The 19,896-nt window shown below is 66.1% G+C and overlaps 4 protein-coding genes across 4 annotated transcripts; 2 read left to right on the top strand and 2 right to left on the bottom strand.

Annotated features, from left to right (window-relative positions):
- Positions 1–1,187: 1,187 nt before the first annotated feature.
- On the bottom strand, positions 1,188–7,565 carry PCBP4 (poly(rC) binding protein 4). Its single transcript, XM_059823580.1, has 13 exons — positions 7,450–7,565; positions 5,777–5,892; positions 5,421–5,444; positions 5,310–5,342; positions 4,944–5,060; positions 4,706–4,834; positions 4,327–4,455; positions 4,000–4,074; positions 3,788–3,832; positions 3,523–3,598; positions 3,081–3,133; positions 2,469–2,638; positions 1,188–2,127 (listed from the first exon to the last, which is right to left on the bottom strand). The coding sequence occupies exons 2-13, from the start codon at positions 5,870–5,872 to the stop codon at positions 1,812–1,814; spliced, it is 1,263 nt and encodes a 420-aa protein (XP_059679563.1). The 5' UTR covers positions 5,873–5,892; positions 7,450–7,565; the 3' UTR covers positions 1,188–1,811.
- A 1,400-nt stretch (positions 7,566–8,965) lies between these two features.
- Positions 8,966–10,164, bottom strand: LOC104259319 (putative protein-lysine deacylase ABHD14B). The gene is made up of 3 exons (XM_059823255.1): positions 9,957–10,164; positions 9,541–9,782; positions 8,966–9,194 (listed from the first exon to the last, which is right to left on the bottom strand). The coding sequence occupies exons 1-3, from the start codon at positions 10,162–10,164 to the stop codon at positions 9,012–9,014; spliced, it is 633 nt and encodes a 210-aa protein (XP_059679238.1). The 3' UTR covers positions 8,966–9,011.
- Positions 10,165–11,398: 1,234 nt separating this feature from the next.
- On the top strand, positions 11,399–13,140 carry ABHD14A (abhydrolase domain containing 14A). Its single transcript, XM_059823283.1, has 4 exons — positions 11,399–11,739; positions 11,886–12,001; positions 12,337–12,572; positions 12,844–13,140. The coding sequence occupies exons 1-4, from the start codon at positions 11,492–11,494 to the stop codon at positions 13,024–13,026; spliced, it is 783 nt and encodes a 260-aa protein (XP_059679266.1). The 5' UTR covers positions 11,399–11,491; the 3' UTR covers positions 13,027–13,140.
- Positions 13,141–13,214: 74 nt separating this feature from the next.
- Positions 13,215–19,566, top strand: ACY1 (aminoacylase 1). Its single transcript, XM_059823238.1, is given in 17 exon segments — positions 13,215–13,379; positions 13,382–13,414; positions 13,417–13,546; positions 14,848–14,994; positions 15,620–15,684; positions 16,272–16,376; positions 16,493–16,587; positions 16,777–16,853; positions 17,109–17,198; positions 17,443–17,499; positions 17,608–17,681; positions 17,785–17,834; positions 18,030–18,174; positions 18,258–18,326; positions 18,425–18,504; positions 18,773–18,833; positions 18,953–19,566. Coding segments are annotated over 17 exon segments (1,608 nt in total). The 3' UTR covers positions 19,118–19,566.
- The last annotated feature ends 330 nt before the right edge of the window (positions 19,567–19,896 follow it).

Below are 19,896 nucleotides of genomic sequence, written 5' to 3'. Positions count from 1 at the left end.
CGAGCCTCTTGGATTTGGAGGGGTCCTTGTTCAGGTTTTGCCTCTTCTCTGAGCTTATGGTGGAAGACAGTTTCTCTGCCCGGAGAAGACAGCAGATCTGCAGAAACCTCATCTCCCTTCTGCAGGCTGGGATTGTCTCTGGCTCCACCAGCACAGCCCAGTTCCATGGATTGGCTCTCCCTGGGACACGGGAAGCCAAGGGGCTCCTACATGGGGGCAGAGGAGGGGGCACCTCCATCTCTGTCACCCTCTTGGGACTGCTCACGGCCAGTGGGGAAGAGCAGAGCTCCCTTGCACCCTACCCAGGAGCAATGGCCCAGCTAACACCACTAACACCAGTAACACCAGGGCTCCGGGCACCCCAGTGAGCCTGGATGGCCGACCTGGAGCCCTCCATCCTTGGCTGTTTAACCCAAAACTAATGTCTGTCTGGAGGAGCTCCTGTCACCCACGGTACTTAGCAGGGGGACGGCACCCGTGGGGCTGGCTCTGGCCACGTCTGTTTTTCCTGCTGGCGTGGCAGCATGGGATGCTCACGGCCATGCCCGGCTGTGCCCTCTGTCCCCCCCAGCTGGCAGGGGCTGCCCCTCCAGGGGGGGAGGTTGGCTGGCCGGGGGTCTGTGCCAGGCTGTTTATGGACACAGCTGCCCAGCGGAAGCCCAGCCAGTGGTGCCACGTGCCAGCCGAACCGGGCTGCCAGCCAGGGGTGTGCTGGGGTGGACGTGGCAGCACAGGCTGGTGGTCTGGGGGCGGGGGGGGGCATGCGGGGTGACCCTGGGCATCAGCAGTCAGAGGGGACCGGGAGCCACTGTCGCCCTTTGGTCTCATTGCTTCTGCCCCCAGTGCAAGCAAGGGGACTGGACTGTGGTGGGGGGACGCTGGTGGGGTACCTCACCCCCAGGCCCCCCCACAAAGGTCCCAGGAATGGTGCTGGCACAGTAGGTTGGAGACCCCCCTGCCCCAGCAATAACTGGGTGGCTGGGTGAGATCTGCCCCATGGCTTCGCAAACTGCCCCATGGCAGGGAGGGGGCTCCGGGAAGACCGCCAGAGAAACCGGGGCTGAGGGCCAGTACCCCCCTGGCCACAGAGACACCCCTCTGGCCACCACCCCATGTCCCCAGGAGCTGGGGCTGCCCCTGATGGGGGGGGTGTCTCCACCCAGGGTAGGGGATATTATTGCTTTCTTGTAAATTTTATCTTTTTATTAAACCATTGATAAGTTACAAAGGAGGAAAAAATATAGACTTATATATACAGCATTTCCAAGCCAGCAGGGACTGGCTCTTGGATGGGGTTGCTTGGAGGCGATTGCCCCAATGTGGCCTGGGGAGGGCCCCCCACCAGAGCCAGGGGATGGGAGACCCCCAGAGAGGCCAGGCAGCCCCTCATCTGGCGGGACCCTCCTTTTGGGTGCCGGCTGGAGGGTGGGTGGGAGCGGGATGGGAGGGTGGGCAGGGCAAGGGGCAAGAGGTGGAGGTCCCACCCTGTCACAGGGCACTGGGAGAAGGGACCCCGGGCTGGCAGGGACAGCTCCCCACCCCATACCAGGGCACGTGGTCCCCTTGCAGAAAAATCGGGGAGGGGGGCACAACGCTGCAGGGACAGGCAGCAGGCAGCAGAACAGCCCTTTCCTTCAGCAGGCATTGCCGCCAGGAAGACCCTTCCCTTCCCTTCCCTGGGGTGGGGGGCAAGGGGGGCCCTCCCCGGGCATGGGGCACCTGGCACGGGCTGGGGGACAGGGTGGGCAGCAGGGAGGTGTCCCTGGCACCGTATGGCACCCCGGACCCCCTCGCCCACCTGCCAGCGGGGCTCAATAGGGTGAGAACTTCTGCCGGTCGCCTTTCTTGGTGCCGTTGGCTGCTGAGATCTTGGTCGTGTAGGTGGTGGTGCCGCAATTGGGACCCGCCATGGAGGATGGGGACAGTGCCAGGAAGGACACTGGCTTCAGACCGATGAAGTTGGAGAGGGAGAAGGTGTAGGGGGTGCCCAGCAGGGCTGGGGGGGCTGGGGCGACGGCAGGCAGCGGTGTGCCGGAGCCCGGGGTGAGGGGCTGGGAGAAGCCCACGCCGAGGTCCATGGAGCCAGGGCCCGGTGGTGCCTGGGAGGTAGATTTGGCCGTTTCTAAGCTGGGGAAATGAGCGAGAGGGGTGGGGTGGTGAGTACCAGAGTGACAGAGCGGGTCCCCCACCCCGACCTGCCCGTCTTAGGGTGCAGGGACCACGTGCCCCATCCCTTGAGGCACAGGTCTCCATGGCACATCCTGGGCATCCCGCTGGGCTAGAAAGCTGGGGCTCAAACCCCATGGGGTCCTGGGTCCCGCACCCACCACCTCAGGACCTCAAAGCACCACCCAGCTCATCGTGCCTGAAGATGCTGGGGATTGTGTCCCCGACAAGCTGTGTTGGGGTGCTGGGGAGGTGCCACCCCTTGCTAGCAGCCAGCGTGTCCCCCCCAGGCTGGCACCTACCAGGCTGTGATGAGGTACTGAGCCAGGGTGATGCTGACGGGGGACCCCGTGATGGTCACGTGCCGCTCGCTGGAGCCCTCGGTCTGGTTCCCAATCTTGATGTGGGCGCCCGACATCTGCCGGATCTCACTGATCTTGCTGCCATGCCGGCCGATGATGCAGCCAATGAGCTGGAGGGGCAGGGACCGGGGTGAGCTGGGAGCAGCTGGAGGAGCCATGCCGAGCAGGGGCTCACCCGGCCACCCCCTACGCCTGGGAGGAGTGGGAAAACTGAGGCAGACACTAGGAGGGCAGGGCACTGCTTTCCTTGGGCAGACCCTGCCTTTTGGTCTCACTCAAGACCCCCCCTGGCTGGCATTGCTGGGTTGTCGCATGCCAAGGCTCTTCCTTGGCATTGTCCAAGCCCTTTCTGCCTCCAGTGCCTCAGTTTGTCTTTTCTTCCAGCTGCTTCTGCCCCAGCAGCCCCTCCTGCTCCTGAGCTCTAAGGGCTGAGGCAGAGCCTCCAACTGTGTGGGGTGGTGGGTGCTGGCCCCTGCAAAACAGCTGTGAGGTGGGACACATTGGTGGGGGCAAGCTGTGGTCTCCCTTGCCATTCCCGGGACCCACACGTACGTCATTGGGCACCAGGAACTCCTGGGAGCTGCTCTGGGAGCTGGTGTCCAGGCCTGGAGGGAGAGACAGGGATGTTAGCGGTGTGGGGGCAGGTCTCCAGCAGCTGCATGCCCCCACCCCAGCCCCATTCTGGGAGAGTCAGGGGCCCTGGGGACAAACCTGAAGGATCCCTGGGGAGAGGCAGGGAGGGTGGGACATGGGCACCAGTCGTAATTTGGTGCCGGTGCTCCTGCACTGGAGGGTTGGGGCGCTCTGGTGGGTGCAGGGACCCCAGGAAATCCAGGACAGGGTTGTTCTAGGGGGCAGGTAGCCATGCCAGGGTGGCCAGGACCGGAGAGGGTGCAGGGGACAGGGACCCCCTCATCAGGGCCAGGTGGCTGGGTGGGTCAGGAGGGGCGCCCCACACCCCCAGCCCTGGTGGGGGGGCACGGAAGATGCTCACCTGGCACCATGGAAGGTGCATGGCCCAGGGAGGCAAAGGGGAGCGTGTGCCCTGACAGCTGCTGCAGCTTCGTCACCTGTCCGGGCAGCGGGAGGAGGAGGAAGGAGGCATTAGGGGTGACAGCAGAGGGTCCCTGTCCCCTCTCGGAGCCGGACGCTGGCACCCAGCACCTCCCAGGACAGGCATCCCCAGCAGTGCCCATCTCGGTGGGCACAGACCCAGTGCCCATGGGAGCAGGGGTTGGCTGCCATGGAGACAGACTCACCTCTGCAGGAGAGACCCCACTATACTGGCCCTGCATGGAGAAGCCCTGGGGGGGAAGGAAGTGGCATCAGTGGGGGACCAGGTGGGGACCCCTGCCTCTGGCCAGTCCCCTGGGGCAGCGAGACCACCCCAAGCCCACCAGAGTCACCCCTTGCCAGCAGAGGCTGTGCTCCCCAGCCATCCCGTGCCCCCAGCAGGGCTGCGGCCCCTTACCTGGTTGGCAGAGAGCAGGATGGTGCCCAGGGAGAGGCCAGGGTGGTAGGGGATGGTGGCCCCCTTCGGAGGTGACTGGAGAGGGAGGGAAGGAGGTGGAGGGGATGAGAGATGAGGTCGAATGCCCCCGCAGCCCCCTGGACCCCCTTTGCCCCCCCACACCCTCCACAAGTGGGCATGGCACCCAGCACCGCTGAGGCATGGTGGTCTTACGGGCTTCAGCAAGGGGGTCCCCAGTGCCTGGGTCCAGGTGGGCGCAGGGAGCCCTGGGGAAGGGGGGCAGGCAGTGCGTGCCCCACCGGGCTGGGCACAGGGCTCGGCGGGTACCTCCAGGATGACGGCGCAGATCTGCCTCACGCACTGGATGATGGTGTCCGGCACCCCCGAGACAGTGACGGCCCGTTCGGTGGAGTTGGGCAGCAGGTCGCCAGCCACCTGTACCTGTGCCCCCGTGCTCTGTGGGGGAGCAAAGGGAGATGCTGGGGTGCCTCAGCCATACCGCCTCCAGGGCTCAGCACCTCACACATCCCCCATTCCCTCCTTGGCTCCTGGGGACCTTTGCAGGACCCGCAGGGTGATGCTCCACTCCTGCATCACCTGCATGACCTCCCCCAGCTCCCACAGGACTGTGGCAGCCCCCATGCCGAGGGCTCTGTGCCCCCGGGGGGAAAAGGGGAGCCTGCACCCAGGGTACCCTCAGCCTCACCTCCCGAATCTCTCGGATCTTAGCTCCCGCCTTGCCGATGAGCGAGCCGCACTGGCTGGCTGGGATGACAAGGCGCAGTGTCACTGGCGCTCTGCCCACTGCTGCCCCATCGCTCCCTGCTCCAAGGTCCTGCGAGGCCGGGGGGAGATGCGGCGTTGGACCCCCATGAGCCCACTGGCATGGGGTGAGCGCTCCTGTCTGAGAGGGCACCCAGCAGGGGTGTGGGGGGACTGCCTACCTCCTCCAGCTTGAAGGCGATCATGGAGACAGCGCGGAAGACGGCGTCAGTGGAGCCGGTGATGGTGGTGATGCGCTCGGGGCAGGACCCCTCCGAGATGGTGATGCGTGCACTGCTCTGGGGATGGTGTCACACCCCGTCAAGGATGTCATGGGCCCTGAGCTCGATGTCCCCCCCCAAGGGAAGGTCTCACCGGGGATGGCCTCAATGCCTGTGGACCTGGGCTTTCCCCCTCCCACCTGCCCCAGGCAGCCTTCCCCAGGGTGCAGCCTGGGAATGGCGGGGGGCCAGGGCTGGGCACGTGGGAGCCACCAGGTGCAGGCAGGACAGGCAGCAGGATCCGGCAGCCCCCCAGCACGCTCTTACCTGCTCTCGTATCCTCTTAACAGTCTCTCCTTTCTGCGGGGAGAGGAACAGGGTGGGTGGTCAGGTCCAGGGCAGCCCGGGGCTGGCGGCGCCCCAGACCCCAGGTCTTACCTTGCCGATGATGCTGCCGATCTCCTGCAAAGGCAGAGATGAGGGTGGCCCCGTCAGCAGGCAGCTCCCTGCCTGCCATGTCCCTCCTCTGCCCACAGCCCAGCCAACAGGCAACAGGCCAGCCCTGTCCCATGGCCACTGGGCCACCGGGTGGCTTGCTGGCGACACTGGGGCGTGGGAACAGGACCTTCCCTGGCTTAGGACAGGGGAAGAAATCCTTCTGGGAATGCAGTTCCCAGGGGGATTGGGAGCAGGGGAGGAAAGCAGTGTGCAGCAGGGAGCTGGTGCTCCAGCATGGCCCCCCACCCCAGGCATTGCTGACCCCCCCGAGCAGCGCTGAGCCCCCCCGCCGTTACCTTGCCGTGCATGAGCATGCGGAGGGTCAGGGTGATGCTGAGCTCCGTCTCCTCGGGGCTGACGCCCACACCGCTGGCTCCGTCTGGTGACGCCATGGCGGGAGGGCGAGCTGAGCCTGCGGGACATGGTGGTCTCCAGAAAGGGGGGAGGCCCCAACTAAACTCCCTCCCCAAAATCTGCAGCCCAAAAAGCACCATGGCTGGGAAAAGGAGAAACTGAGGCAGGGACAGCACTTGCCCTCCTCCGGTGCCTGGGGCCCCACCAGCATCCTGCACCCCTTCTGGGAGGTCCCCAAAGGGACCTGCTGCCACATGTCTGCCTGAGCCTGCAGGCAGCTGCCTTCAACCTGGCCTGCATACGGCCCTGGGCCGGAGCTGGTACCGCACCTTCAGGAAGCCAGGAGCTGGATGGATACTGGGGGGAAGTGGAAAAGTGTGGGGAGCGTGGCTGTGGGATGGGGTTCGGTTTGCAGTCGCTTGCTGAGGTGGTGGCAGGGAGGGTGCGGGGGCAGAGGTGATCTGAGTAGTCTCACAGGCTGTGCGAGCCTTCCTCTTCCTCCTCCTCCCTTCCCCCTGCCCATGCACAAAGCCCCAGGGGAAACTGAGGCAACCTCCCTGATGGGGACTGCCAGCCTGACACGAACCACAGTGTGATGCCCAATGCACAATGCTGCTGCACCCTGTCCCTCCCCAGAGCACCCCAGGCACCCCCCGGACCCTCTGCTTGGGGGACGGGGGTGGCCAGGACCCCGCGGTGCCAGCGCAGGGCCGGGAGGACAATCGCTGTGTGTCCGGGCACGGGTGGGCGGCTGCAGCACCGCTGGCTCCCAGCAAGCCGGGTGATGCCAAGCGGCTTTGAAACAAAGCACCCGTGTTGGGGCTGGGGCCTGCGTCTGCGGGCATGGCGGGGGGGGGGGGGGGGGCGGTTATTTTAGGTGCTGGCAGGACTCGCCACTGCTAAGGCACATCTCCTGCATCAGGGTAATGGGGTAGGGGGGGCAAGCTGATTGCCGCTGTACCCCCTAAGTGCTATGGCTTGCACCCCCGGGGCGGTTTGGACCCTCCGTCTTCACCCCCCTGTTACCGGAGGCTGGAGGAAGGCTGGGGAAGGGGGAATATTCTCCTTCCCGATGGAGGGGAGCCTGAAATGGGGGTGTGTGATGGTACCCGCCTGTAATCCCCCTCCTCGCAGCGTCCGGAGCCTGCGTGGTGCCGGCAGGGGCGGGCACCTGCCCGGGTCCCCGGTCCCCCCGGGGATGAATGGCAGCGGGGACCCATCGGGGACAAAGGATCCCACCGGGGGAGAGAAGGACGAGGCTGGCGGTGGGGCAGGGGGGAGGCAGCAGGGCCACCGGTGTCCCCCCACAGCCACAGGCAATGTGGGGGGTCCGCGGGCAGGGGGGTGCTCTCCGCTAGGTAAGCCAGGCTGGCAGGGACGCCAAAGGCCCCGGTGATGGGCACAGGCCACCTGCCCTGTCCGCGTCCCACGGCTGGCGTCGGGACAACCACGAAGCTGGGCACCGCCCGTCCTTCGGGGCACCTTCGGGTGGCAAAGGGAGGTGACGGGGGGACAGGAGGAAGCCCCCACCCCATCCCAAGGGGAACCTCTCTCTGCTCGCCCTCCCAGCCGCCCCAAGCCCCCCGTCCCCCGCGGGAAAGGGCCTGGCGGGTACCTTTCCGTGTGCCTCGTCCCTCCGCCGCCGGCCACCCCGCTCAGTGCCACATTGTCCCCGGCGGCGCCCAGTGACACTCGGGGCAGGAACAATGAGCCGCTTGACAGGCCAGGGCCAGGCTGGCAGCCCCGGCCCCCACCCCGGTCCACGCCGGGGCCCCCCTCGCTCTTCCTCTCTCCCACATCCCTCCCTCCGGGATCCTATTACAGCGGATAAGAGACACTAAAAGGAACAATGCACCCTGGGTAAGGCCATCTGCCACCGCTGGGGACATTCCTGTCCCCCCCACCCCCCCTTTTGGCTCACACATCGCCCCTCTTTGTAATTGCGGTTTGTTTTTTTTTTTTTTCCTGGAAACCGATCAGCTGGCAGGGCTCGAGGGCTCAAGGACACCGCAGCGGGCAGGGACGGGGCAGCTGGCACCCCAGGGCCCGACAGCACCCAGGGGTGCTGCTAGGGGGGAGCGCCTGGAGGGCTAAGGGGGGTAGGAGGCACCGCCGGACGGGGGGGGCCGGGGCTGCAACAGGGGAGCTAAACTGGGTGGGGGGCAAGGGATGCCCCAGACAGGGGTCCTGCCTTACTGCCAGGGCAGGGATTGGCTTCTGCACCCCCGGCACTGCCCCGTGCCCCCTGCACGGGTGTCCTGCGCCCACAGACAAGTGCTCCCCCCCGCTACCTCCCCCACTAAATCCTCCTGGGCCCTGGCGTAAGCAGCTAAAGCCCAGGCAGGCTTGGGGAAGGGGGGGCACTGGGGGGGCACCCTGCTGCCGGCTCCATCTGTGCCCCCGAGTACCCAGCACAGCAGCACTGAGGGGGGGAAGGCAGGTGGTGGGCAGGGGGCTTGTCCCCCTGTCTGTCCACCTAGACGTCTGTCAGGCCTCCCCGCCCGCCCCCCCATCTGTTCATGGCAGCCACTCATTCGGTAAATCCCCCCCCACCTCCCCAGGGCGCTGGGCTGCTGCCGCCATGGGCAGGAGCCTGCCCGGGTTGGCGGTTCCCTTTTAAGCCCCTGTGGATTACCCTGGCCTTGGGTGCCTGCCAGGAGGGGTGGCAGGAGGAAGAGGAGGATGAAGAGGCTGTCAGGCCACGGACACAGGTGCTACCACCCTGGGGGACCTACCTGTGCCCAAACAGCCCCGGGCCTCCCTGGGCACCCTCCGAGGCTCCTGGGGGTCCTGCCAGAGGTGACGGGTGGGCTCCAGCGGCCTCGCAGCCAACACTTGCCCACCCACAGGACAATGCTCCCCAAACGTCTTGACCCTCAGTGGCTGCACCTGCCCTGTTGTCACCCCCCCAAATGTGTGCAGGATGGTGGCCACAGAGGAGGTGGGGATCAGGGAAGGAGGTGGGAATCAGGGAAGGTGGGACAGGTAGAAAGAAGTGGGAGGAATGTGGTGGGAAAGCAGTGGCAGAGCTTGGGGTTTTATTTGGTCCCAAGGGAGGCTGGGTGGGGACACCAAGCAAGCAGCTTGGTTGGCGCAAGGCTGCGTGTGCAGGTGGAGGGGTGGGTGGGCTGGCCACGTCGCCCAGCCCTGTGGGCCCTTCCACACGGCCCGTCCTGCTCACTCCAGCTGCTGCAGGAAGGCCAGGAGCCCACGGTGCCACTCATCAGGCTTGTCCAGGTAGCAGGCGTGTCCGGCGCCCTGCAGCACCAGCACCCGGTGCTCAGCGAGGTGACGCAGGTTGTTCAGGCTGGCCTGCCCCAGCTCCGCATCCTGGTCCCCGAACACGATCAGCGTGGGGGTCTGCAGAGGGGAACGCACCCTGAGCCCGCCAATGACACCCAGGCACCCGCTCCTCCTGGCCAGGGACACCCTAGGACCAGGATATGGAGGGGAGACACTTGCCCTTCTCCCCTGCCTACCATGACAAGGGGAAACTGAGGCTCAGATTACTGGGTCTCCTAATGTTTCCGCTTTCCCTCCTGCTACCCCACAGTCACATTCCTTCACCATCACGCTCCCCTTTTCCAGTATCAACGGGGTTTCTGGTATCTTTGGTCTTTGCTGTGCCCAACCTCAGTGCCAGGGTCCCCACCTCACCATCCCCTCCCACTTCCCAGACCTCCCTCGATCTCCCTCCAGGCCCTACTTTGATCTGGGCATACTGCTCCGCTGTGAATTTCTCGGTGCAGATGGGCGCGACGGGGACATACGCCTTGAGCAGGTGGCTGTGCTGGAAGAGGAAGGGCAGGGAGTACATGCCGCTGAGCGATGGGCTGATCACCACGGCCGGACCCAGGCACAGAGCCTCCGAAACCGCTTTCAGGAAAGTCCCCGGCGCTGGCTGGCCCACAGGCGCTGGGGCCACAGCATCCTTCGAGCGCCCCAGCCCTGAGCCACGGGAGACAGAAGTTGCCCTGTGACACTCTCTGCTGCCTTGCGACAGGGAGAAGCTGGCACAGCAGGACACCAGGGTTGCCAACCCGGCACCACAAACTGAGTGGTTGTATTGGCTCCTCCTGGCCCCCACCTCGCTCTAGGGCCATGCTCTGCCCCGTGCCTTACCCGGCAGGTCAATAGCCACAGCTCGGTAGCCATTTTCAGCCAGTGTGGCAAGCGTCCCCAGCTGAAGCCAAGTGTCAGAGGAGAAGCGAATGCCGTGCAGCAGCAGCACCGTCAGCTTTGGCGCCGGTTGGGCCGGCTCGGCTTGGCGGTAGAAGAGGGTTTGGCCTTCCACCGTGATGGTGCTCTCGGTGAGCTGTGGGGCAGCCATGCCTGGGGGATTGGGAGAGCTGTTAGGGGGGGCTGAGAGGTGCAAACAGGCGCGGTGTGCGCTGCGGCCCCGTGCGGCCTAGCAGAAAGGTCAGCCCCGGTGGGATGCTTGTGTCCCAGCGCCGAGGCCCGGCGGTGGTGGGAAGGCAGGCGGGCTGTGGCACTGGCACGCTGGCACCAGGAAGGGGGGGTTTACACTGGCATCACCCTCTTTTTGGGAGTCACCGGCGGGGTCCGGCCCCGGGGTGGGTGTGCAGGGCTGCTCGCTCGTGCCAGGCAGGCTCATGGGCCCGCCCCTGCCTCAGTTTCCCCGCCCGGCGCTGGGCCGGCGGCCCTTACCTGCTCCTCCGCCCCCAGTGCCGGCCGTTGCTCGCTTCCCGCTCCCCGCCGCACCGCGGGGCTGGGGGTGCCGCGCCCCGGGTCCAAAGGCCGGCGGGGCGGGGGGGGGGGTGGGGCGGCGGCACCGCCTCACGGAGCGCAGGGCCCGGGGCGGCCCTGGGAACCGCCACCGCCCCGCCCAGCCGAGCTCTGCCGAGCCGAGCCGAGCCGAACCGAACCCGAGCCGAGCTCTCGCCGAGCCTTGCCCTAGCTGAGCCGAACGGAGCCCCATCGAGTTCTTACTGACCCGAGCGGAGCCGAGTGCTGCCGAGCCCTAGCCGAGTACTGCCGAGCCCTAGCCGAGTGCTGCCGAGCCCTAGCCGAGAGTCCTAGACGAGCTCTGCCGAGGCAGCCGAGCGTCGCCGAGCCCTTGCCGAACCGAGCCGAGCCCTAGCCGAACCGAGCCGAGCCCTTGCCGAACCGAGCCGAGCCCTTGCCGAACCGAGCCGAGCCCTAGCCGAACCGAGCCGAGCCCTAGCCGAGCTCTGCCGAGCCCCGTCAAGCCCCAGCCGAGCCCCGCCGAGCCCCCCCCAGCCGGGGCTCCTTTCCCGGCACCGGCCGTTCTCTCCCGAGACCTCGGCCCCGGTCCGGTGGGGCCCTGCCGGGGGCTCGGTGCGGCGGCCAGGCCCCCGGCTGACAGCTCTCGGCGCCTGCAGCGCTGCGGCTTCCCGCCAGGCGGAGCCTGGGGCCGCGGGCACAGCGCCGTGAGGGCCAGGGCCGGGGGGGCCGCATGTCCCGGCTGGAGCTGAGGGGCGGCGGGGCTGGCGGCCGGAGGCAGCGGGAGCTCGGGAGGCCGGGGCCGAGCAGGGTTGGCAGCGCCGGGCGCGGGGGGCGCAGGCCGGGCCGGAGCTGAGGAGAGCACCCTGCTCTGGGGCCTACCTTCCCCGCAGCAGCGGTGTTTGGGGCCTCCAGCCCCTCGCTGCCATTTTCCTTCTCCAGGGGGAGGGGAGATGCAGCTCGCCCGCAGCCGCCTGGGGCTTCTGCTCCTCGGGGCGCTCCTCACCGTTGTCCTCTACCTCCTGCTCCCAGCCGCCCAGCACGAGCAGCGCTTGGCGGGCGCCCGGCCTGCTGAGGAGAAGCGGGGCCGGCGGGTGGCCAACGCCACTGTGCGAGTGGGGATGGCTGCGGGAGAGCCCCCCATCTTCTACAGGGAGGTGTCTGCAGGGCCCCGGGCCGCTGGCACCACCAGCCCTGGGAGGTGGGTCAGCCCTCTGGCTCCCAGGGTGAAGGGAGGTGGGGGTGACAGGCCCTGGGGATCAGTCTCCACCAGCCCTCGTGGCCACTGGACCCCTGTGGGTACAGCATGTTCCCTGAACCCCTTCCCACCTGTCTTCCCCACCACAGGCTCGATGTTCTGTTCCTGCACGGCCAGGCGTTCACCTCCAAGACGTGGGAGGCCTTGGGCACGCTGACACTGCTCGCCGAAGAAGGCTACCATGCGGTTGCAATAGATCTACCTGGTAGGACCATGGCACTGCACTTCAGTTGATCCCTCTGGGCAGCTCCGGTGGTCCCACACCTCAGCCACCGCTGGGCTCTGACCTCTTTAAGCAGGTAGCGGTGGTCCCTGGAGCAGTGTGCCTGGGATTTGGCTTTGCCCTGGGGCATTGACCTCCATGGCCATCCAAACCCTTTAGCTGGGGTTGGCTCAGTCCGGCTGTCGTGTGGCTGTGGCTTGGGCTTGATTGGATGCCCATTTTATGCCAAGCCAGCTGAGCCTCTGGGGGAGAGACCATTGCAGGCTGCACAGTCACACCTGCCCTGCACCCACCTTGTGCCCTCTGCCCCATGCCAGGCTATGGGGATTCGCCCCCAGCGGAGATGGTGGCCACAGCACAGGGCCGGGTGGCTTTCCTGGACCATGTCCTCCAGGAGCTGGGCATGCGGAGGCCCGTTCTCATCAGCCCGTCCATGAGCGGGCGCTTTGCCCTGCCCTTCCTCCTGGCGCGGGGAGACCAGCTGGCTGGCTTTGTGCCCGTGGCACCCGTGGGCACCAAGGACTACGCTGCTGAGCAGTACCGGCAGGTCCAGGTGAGGTGGGTTGTTGGGACTCTGGGGGGTCCGTGGGTGCTGGCGAGCCTTGTGGGCCAGCTGGTTGGAGGGTGGCATGGAGGGTGGCCCTGATTCAGGGTGAGTGAGGGGGACCTGTGCCCCCCCCAGCTCACGGAGGGGCTGGCACCTGCCTTCCCTTGGCTTTGCAACCCCCCATAGTGGTGGATGGAGGTGGGCACGGCCCAGGGGAAGTGTGGTGGCCATTTCCCCCTCTGACAACCGCTCTGGTTTTCTCTCTGCCCTTACCAAGACGCCCACCCTGATCCTCTACGGTGACCGTGATGCAAGCCTGGGTCCCCAGGCCCTGCAGAGCCTCCAGCACCTCCCCAGGCACCGCGTGGCCGTAGTGTCTGACGCTGGCCATGCCTGCTACCTGGACAAGCCAGAGGATTTCCACCAGGCCCTGCTGGGCTTCCTGCGCCAGCTGAAGTGAGCGCTGCCTCGTCCCCTGCTGAGCAGAGGACAGTGGGTTGGGGCATCCCAAGGGACTGGGAGGCACGGGTGGCCGGCGTGAGGGGTGCTGTTCTCTTTTGGGGTGTCCCCAGGGTGGCAGGAGGGGCCGACTGAGGGTGTCCCTTGCTGGCAGAACGGGGCATCGTCTGTCACGAGGCCAATAAACTGATGCTGCTCTGTTTTCTGCGTGTGTACCCAAGTGCCGCGGGGCTGCCCGGGCTCCAGCCCCATCTCTCTGCCTCTAGTGCGGGGCAGGAGGGTGCCCACCCCACACGCTGCCTGCCCCTGGCCCACCCTGTGCCCCCTGCCTGCCTCCTGCCCACCCCGGCCTTCAGCCCACCCTGTGCCCGCCGCTCCTCCCCTGCCCGCCCCCCTGCCCACCTCCTGCCCGCTGCCGGCTGCGGGGCGGAGCGGGGCGGAGCGGAGCGGGGCCGAGCGGGCGGAGCGGGGCCGGGCAGGGCCGGAAGGCCGCCGGCGACAGCAGCGCGGAGGTAGGGCCGGGGCGGGCGGGGGTCCGGGGAGCGGGGTCGGGCCAGCAGCGCCCGGCAGCCCGCGGGGGGCTGCCCCAGTGCCTTCGTCCCCCCCCAAGCCCGCGCCCCTCGCCACGGTACCCTGCACCCCTCCCCCGTACCCCCGTGCACCCTTAACCACGGTACCCTGCACCCCCCGGACCCCCTTACATCCCTCCTCTACCTTCCTGCACCCCCTTACCATGGTACTCTGCACCCCCCTGTACCCCCTCGCACCCCTAATCATGGTATCTTGCACTCCTCTGTACCCCCAACCACGGGATCCAGCACCCCTCTGCCCTCTTGCCCGTGCTACCCCTGCATCCCAATAATGCAAACCGCTGCACCCCAACCCATGCAGCCCCCTGCACCCCTACCCACAGTACCCTGCACTCCCCACGACTCTAACCATTGTGCCCCTGCACCCCAACTGCAGTACCCCTGCACCCCACTGTGCCCCCTCCCTGCACCCCAGCCACAGTACCCCTATACCCCACCTGTGCACCCCTAGCTGTGCCCCCCCGCACCCCTCTCATAGCCTCTTTGCACACCCTACTCCCGTACCCCTCCAGTGTTCCCCTTCACCCCTCCTGCTGCACCCCCGTGTGCCCCTAAGCACGCCACATCCTCCTGCTCCTCCAGCGACCCAGAACCCCTCAAACACCCAGTAGCCTGCCACCCTGCCATAGCCCCCCCCAGCCCCTCTGTTCTCTGTAAGCACGCAGTCCCCCTTCACCACCCCCATTTCCCTGCACTCCCAGCACCTTTCCTTGCACCTCTCCTGCACCCCATAAGCAGGCAGTGTCCCCCTTTCCTTACCTACACCCCCTGACACCAGCATCCTGCCTTCCCTGCCTGCACTCCCGCAGCATTCCCCTGGACCTCTAACCACTGGCTAACCCCAACTACTGTGTGCGCCTGCCCTATACACTCTTCTTCCCCCCATAACCCCCTTCCCCACCTTGTTGCCCCTCTTTCCTCCCTGCTAGCCCCCTACGCCCCAGCTAGCCCTCCCCTGGATGTCACCTCTCGCCCCATGCCTGGGCATCACAGCTTGACGTGGCACTGTATTTGGGAAAGGAACATGTGCTTTGGGGGGGAGAATAAAAGGATGGCCTGGGGGGCACACCCCATCCTGCCCCTGTACCCAAAGTGGGGGGACTTCTGCCATGGTGGCAGTGTCCCAGGACTTGCACTGGGGGGGACCTTTGCCCCGTTCTGCTTCGGTTACTGTGACGACTGAGCTTGCCAGCGGACTTTGGAGGGGCCGGTGGGTGATTAACCATCTTGCCACGCTTCCCCCCAGAGCTTTGCAGCCCTGGTCCCTGACATGGCACCCGGGAAGTCCGGGAAGAGCACGGGGGCCTCGGAGGACCCCTCGGTTACGCTTTTCCGCGAGTACCTGAGGATTGACACCGTCCACCCCAAACCTGACTACGGTGAGGATGGGGGGGACGGGGAGCCATGCAGGGATCCAGCAGTGCAGCTTTGCAGCTCCGGTCTTTGGACCCGGGTGCCCGAGTCCTTGGCCGGGGCTGTTTTGATCGTGGTGTTAAGGAACGGACACCTTTGTGCCTTATCTCTGCCGGTGCCTTTGGTTGGGGCAGGGACGTCTCCAGTGCACCCAGAGCTGCCCTTTGCTTCATCCAGCCCTGTGCTCCAGGGCCCCCCCTTCCCAAGGTGCCCTGGCTCTGGGATGGATGCTTGTATTAACCCCGTGTAAATCTTCCGTTAGCATTTCCATCCTCTCACTAAAGTACATTGAGATTTTTTTATTGGTGAGGAGCTCCCAAAACTCCTATGCAGGACCGCCCCCCCTGAACTTGCCCCCTTCAATTTTTATTTTTTTTCATGTCCCCCTAGTCCTCGCCCCAAAGGGACGGTGACGAGCTGCTCCTGTCCTGCTCCTGGCCACGTCTTGTGCCCAGGACCTCCATCACCTGCCCTCTCTGGTCACCCCTTTCCTTGGCCTGGGAACCCCGGAGAGCCTTGGGGTCCCCGGGTATCACAGTGAGAGGGGAGGGAGATGCTGACATAACTCTGGGCATCCCCGCTCCTCCCCAGATGCGGCTGTCCGGTTTCTGGAGCGCGTTGGCACCGACCTGGGCTTGGCCTGCCAGAAAGTGGAGGTGAGCGAGGCGAGGAGCAGCCCCCAGTCTGTCCGTCCATCCATCCATTCATCCACCCATCCATCCATCCATCCATCTGCCCGCACCTGGGTCCTTCGTGACCGGGCTGTTCCCCTGCCGCCACCCTGGAGCTGGGCAGGAGTGAATCCCCTCTGCCTGTAATCTTCTGCTGACCTGAGCCCTTCCTTAAGCCTGTATTCGGGCTGGTCCCCACTGACCTTTGCGGCCGCCTGTGCTATGATTAGCTGGGGACCTGGCAGAGTCACGTTGCCTGGGGACGTCCCTCCTGCGGGGCACTGGCTGTCCCAGGGGACTCCTGGGCACTGGGGGAAGACGCTGGATTCGTCTCACCTCCTCCATCTGAATTGCAGCCAGGAGCTCGCACCCATGCCCGGGCTCCGTCTGGCTCCAGGGAGTGCAGGCATGCCTGCTCCTGCTGCCTGCCCTCTCTCAGCGGAAGAAGGGGTGACCTGCCGGGTGGCATCAAGAAACTTTCCTCAGGCTGATGCTTTTTGGCTCCAGCCTACCGGTCCCAGCCCCTTTGTCCCCAGCTGGGACCCCTGTGACGTCCTGTCCTCACCCCACAGGTGTGCCAGGGCCATGTGGTGCTGATCCTGACCTGGCAGGGCACAAACCCCCGCCTGCGCTCTGTCCTCCTCAACTCCCACACCGACGTCGTGCCCGTCTTTGAGGTGCCGGGACAGGGCAAGGGGTGGGATGGGCACAGTGGGGAGGACTGGGGGTGGCAGGCGAGTGGGAACTGGTGCCCGCCATGCCCCTCGGCTGTCACGGCCACTGTTCCCTGCAGGAGCACTGGACCTACCCACCCTTCGAGGCTGTTAAGGACTCACAAGGCAACATCTATGCCCGGGGTGCCCAGGACATGAAGTGTGTCTCCATCCAGTGAGTGGAGGCCTGTGTGCCCACCGGGCAGGCATGGCATGGGGATGCCTCTGAGTGGTGCAGGACGGGATGCCACCATCACCAGGGTCCCTGGGGCTGAGGGTGCCGCCGCTTGACCCTCCTCGGGGTGGCTCAGAGCACACCAGCCCCTCTCCTCTGTGATGCCCAGGCAGTGCCTTCTCCCTGCAGGTACCTCGAGGCCATCCGGAGGCTGAAGGCAGAGGGAAAGTGTTTTGCCCGCACCATCCACCTCACCTTTGTGCCTGGTGAGTCTCCAGGGTGTCCCCTCTCGGGGGGACAGGAGGGGCTGGCAGCTGGGTGATGCTCTGGAGTTCCCTGCTGGACACCCTGCTGCCAGCCTCTCCAGATTTTGAGCTCCCCTAGCTCGAGGCTGGAGGGGTTTCCAGGTCCGAAGACACCAGGTGTGCCTGTGGCACCCAGGCTGGCATGGAAGAAGAACCAGTGGGTGGTGGGCTGGGGGATGCCCCAGTTCCTTCCTCCATGCCAGGCTCTCCCTGCAGACGAGGAGCTGGGCGGACACAAGGGCATGGAGATGTTCGTGCAGCGCCCCGAGTTCAGAGCGCTCAACGTGGGCTTCGCCCTGGATGAGGGTGAGTGGTGGCAGGGCTGGCACGGGGATGTGTCTCCTCTTGGCACGCAGCCCTCTGCCTGTCGGCGTCATGCCCTGGGCACTGGCACCTGGCATGGCTTCCAGGGACCCCCTCGGGTGTTCCTTCCCCCAGGCAGTGATGCACACAGTGCCAGCCTGGAGAGGAAAAGCTGCCAGAACAGAGCAGAGGGGGGCATGTCGTGGCATCCCTATGCCCCGCTGACCCCCGTCTGTGCCCACTGCAGGCCTGGCTAGCCCGTCTGACACCTTCAGCGTCTTCTATGGCGAGAAGAGCCCGTGGTGTGAGTAACTGCATGCCCACTGCCCCATCCCTGCTGTGCCAGGTGCTGCGGCATCGGTGCCACCCCGGGCTTTCTGCTCAACACCTCCCTCTCCCCCCACTGCTGCAGGGATAAAGGTGAAGTGTGTGGGCAGCCCTGGGCACGGGTCTCGCTTCATCAGCAACACGGCGGCCGAGAAGATGGTAAGAGAGGGCCTATGCCCTGTGCAGCCCGCCTGCCCGCCCTGGGGCTGCCAGGTGCACCCCCGCAGGGCAGGTCCTCACCTCCCTGCCCTTCCCTCCCCAGCACAAAGTCATCACCTCCTTCCTGGCCTTCAGGGAGAGCGAGAAGCAGAGGTAGGAGACATGCAGCAGAATGGCGGTGGCTTCAGTTCGGTCTGTGGAGGGGGTCCTTGGGATCCCAAGCCAGGCCCTGAAACGGCGCTGCCACCCCGTGCGTCAGTTTCCCCATTTGGAGGTGGCAGCGGGGTGGGGAAGCGCTTCCCCTCCTCCCCGAGTGGCAGAGGGTGACTCTCCCTTGCGTCCCCCGAGGCTCAAGTCCGACTCAAGCCTGACCCTAGGGGATGTCACCTCGCTCAACTTGACCATGCTGGAGGGGGGCGTCTCCTTCAATGTGGTGCCCTCTGAGATGGCGGCCGGCTTCGACGTCCGCATCCCACCCACCGTGGACCTGAAGGTGGGTGTCACGCCAGTCCCACACAGGAGGGGAGCGGGTTGGGGGGTACCCCGCTCACACCCCTCCTCTGGTCTCTGCCTCAGGCCTTCGAGGAGCAGGTGGCTGCGTGGTGCCAGGGTGCTGGGGACGGAGTCACCTATGAGTTTCAGCAGGTGAGGGGTCTTGGCCACCCGGGCACATCGTGCCCGTTGCTCCCCTGCCACATGCCCACCCCCCTGCCCCTCCATCACCTGCCCTCTCCCTCTGGCAGAAATGCATGGACCAACACATCACCTCCACCGAGGAGTCGGACCCGTGGTGGAAAGCCTTCAGCGGGGTCTGCAGGGACATGTGAGTAGTGTCCCCAGAAAGGGCAGGACCCTGGTGGGGACATCCTCTGGTGGGAGCTGGGGGGTCCCTGGGGTCATGGGAGGGCTTGGGAGGAGATGCTCCATGCCATGGCAGGGCATTTCCCCATGCCTCCCCAAAAGGGATGGAGTTGAGTGCCCTGCAGGGCTCAGGGACCTTTCTGGCGTGGTCTCTTTGCCCATGGGGTGGCAGGGGGACGGGGGACCCAGCTGCCCCCGTCCCCGTGCTGACGCAGGGTCTCGCTTGTCAGGAAACTGCAGCTCAAGCTTGAGATCTTCCCGGCTGCCACTGACAGCCGCTACATCCGAGCGGTGAGTGTGATGCCAGCTCGCCCGTGGGTCCCCCACCTGGGGTGAGACCCGCCGGGAAGAGGGGGGCACGTGGTGCCCGTCCGAGCCCCAGCCTCACCCTGTTCCCCCCCAATCCCCAGGCAGGACACCCCGCTATCGGCTTCTCGCCCATGAACTGCACCCCGGTGCTGCTCCACGACCACAACGAGTTCCTTAACGAGCAAGTCTTCCTGCGGGGCATCGACATCTACGCCCGCCTCCTGCCCGCCCTGGCATCGGTGCCCCCCCTGCCTGCCGAGGGCTGAGCGCCCCGGCGAGGGGCAAGACGGGGGGGTGCCGAGCAGCGGGACACAAGGCTTTAAAAAGGGGGCAGGGTGTGGGCACAGCAAATGCCTGCCAACATGCTGGGGACCCAACTGACATCATGCCATGTTGGCTGTGCTCAGGGCTGGCCCGATGGTGACACCTGTGCTGAGCGTCCTGGCTGTGCCCTCAAAATCTGGGTCCCAGCCACCCCTTGGGGATTGTGTCCTCCTTGCCTGGGTGCCACCAGAGCCCTGTGTGTCTGGGTGCCTCCTGCCTTTCCTGGTGTCGGCAATGCCTCCCCTGTCCCCATGCCACCTCTGGCTGCGCTGGCTGTGGGGTAAGGGACTGGCTGGTGCCCCGCTCTGCCTGCCCGTGCCTCATCCTGCCTCCCTGCCTGCTTGCCAGGGGAGCTGGGGCCAGTGCGCCCCATCCTCCCTGTGCAAGTCAATAAATCTCCTTGGTAAGCACGGCCCGGAGCAGGGGGGTCTGTCTGTCTGTGGCGCTGCCTGTGGGGTCTTGGGGAGCCCAGGCACTGTGGATTTCCTTGGCATGATGGGGTCTGCTGGAGTGCTCCCCTGGGTTCGCTGGGCTGGGGGATGGCCCTGCGGGCAGGATCCTGCCCGGGCAGGCTGTGGGGCTGCTCCTCGGCAGCCTCCACTCCAGATCAGCCTCGGGGTGCCGGGGGGAACAGGAGTGGCTAGCGGCGTTGGGGTTCATCCTGCTCCCTCCCTCTCATCAGCTCCTGCTGCGGTGCCGCTCCCCCAAACCCTCGGGTCCG

This window comes from Gavia stellata, chromosome 12 (assembly GCF_030936135.1).
Source record: "Gavia stellata isolate bGavSte3 chromosome 12, bGavSte3.hap2, whole genome shotgun sequence".
In the NCBI taxonomy this organism is placed as follows: domain Eukaryota; kingdom Metazoa; phylum Chordata; class Aves; order Gaviiformes; family Gaviidae; genus Gavia; species Gavia stellata.
The sequence above is the reverse complement of the archived record's forward strand: the minus strand, read 5'-3'. Positions and strand labels throughout refer to the sequence as shown.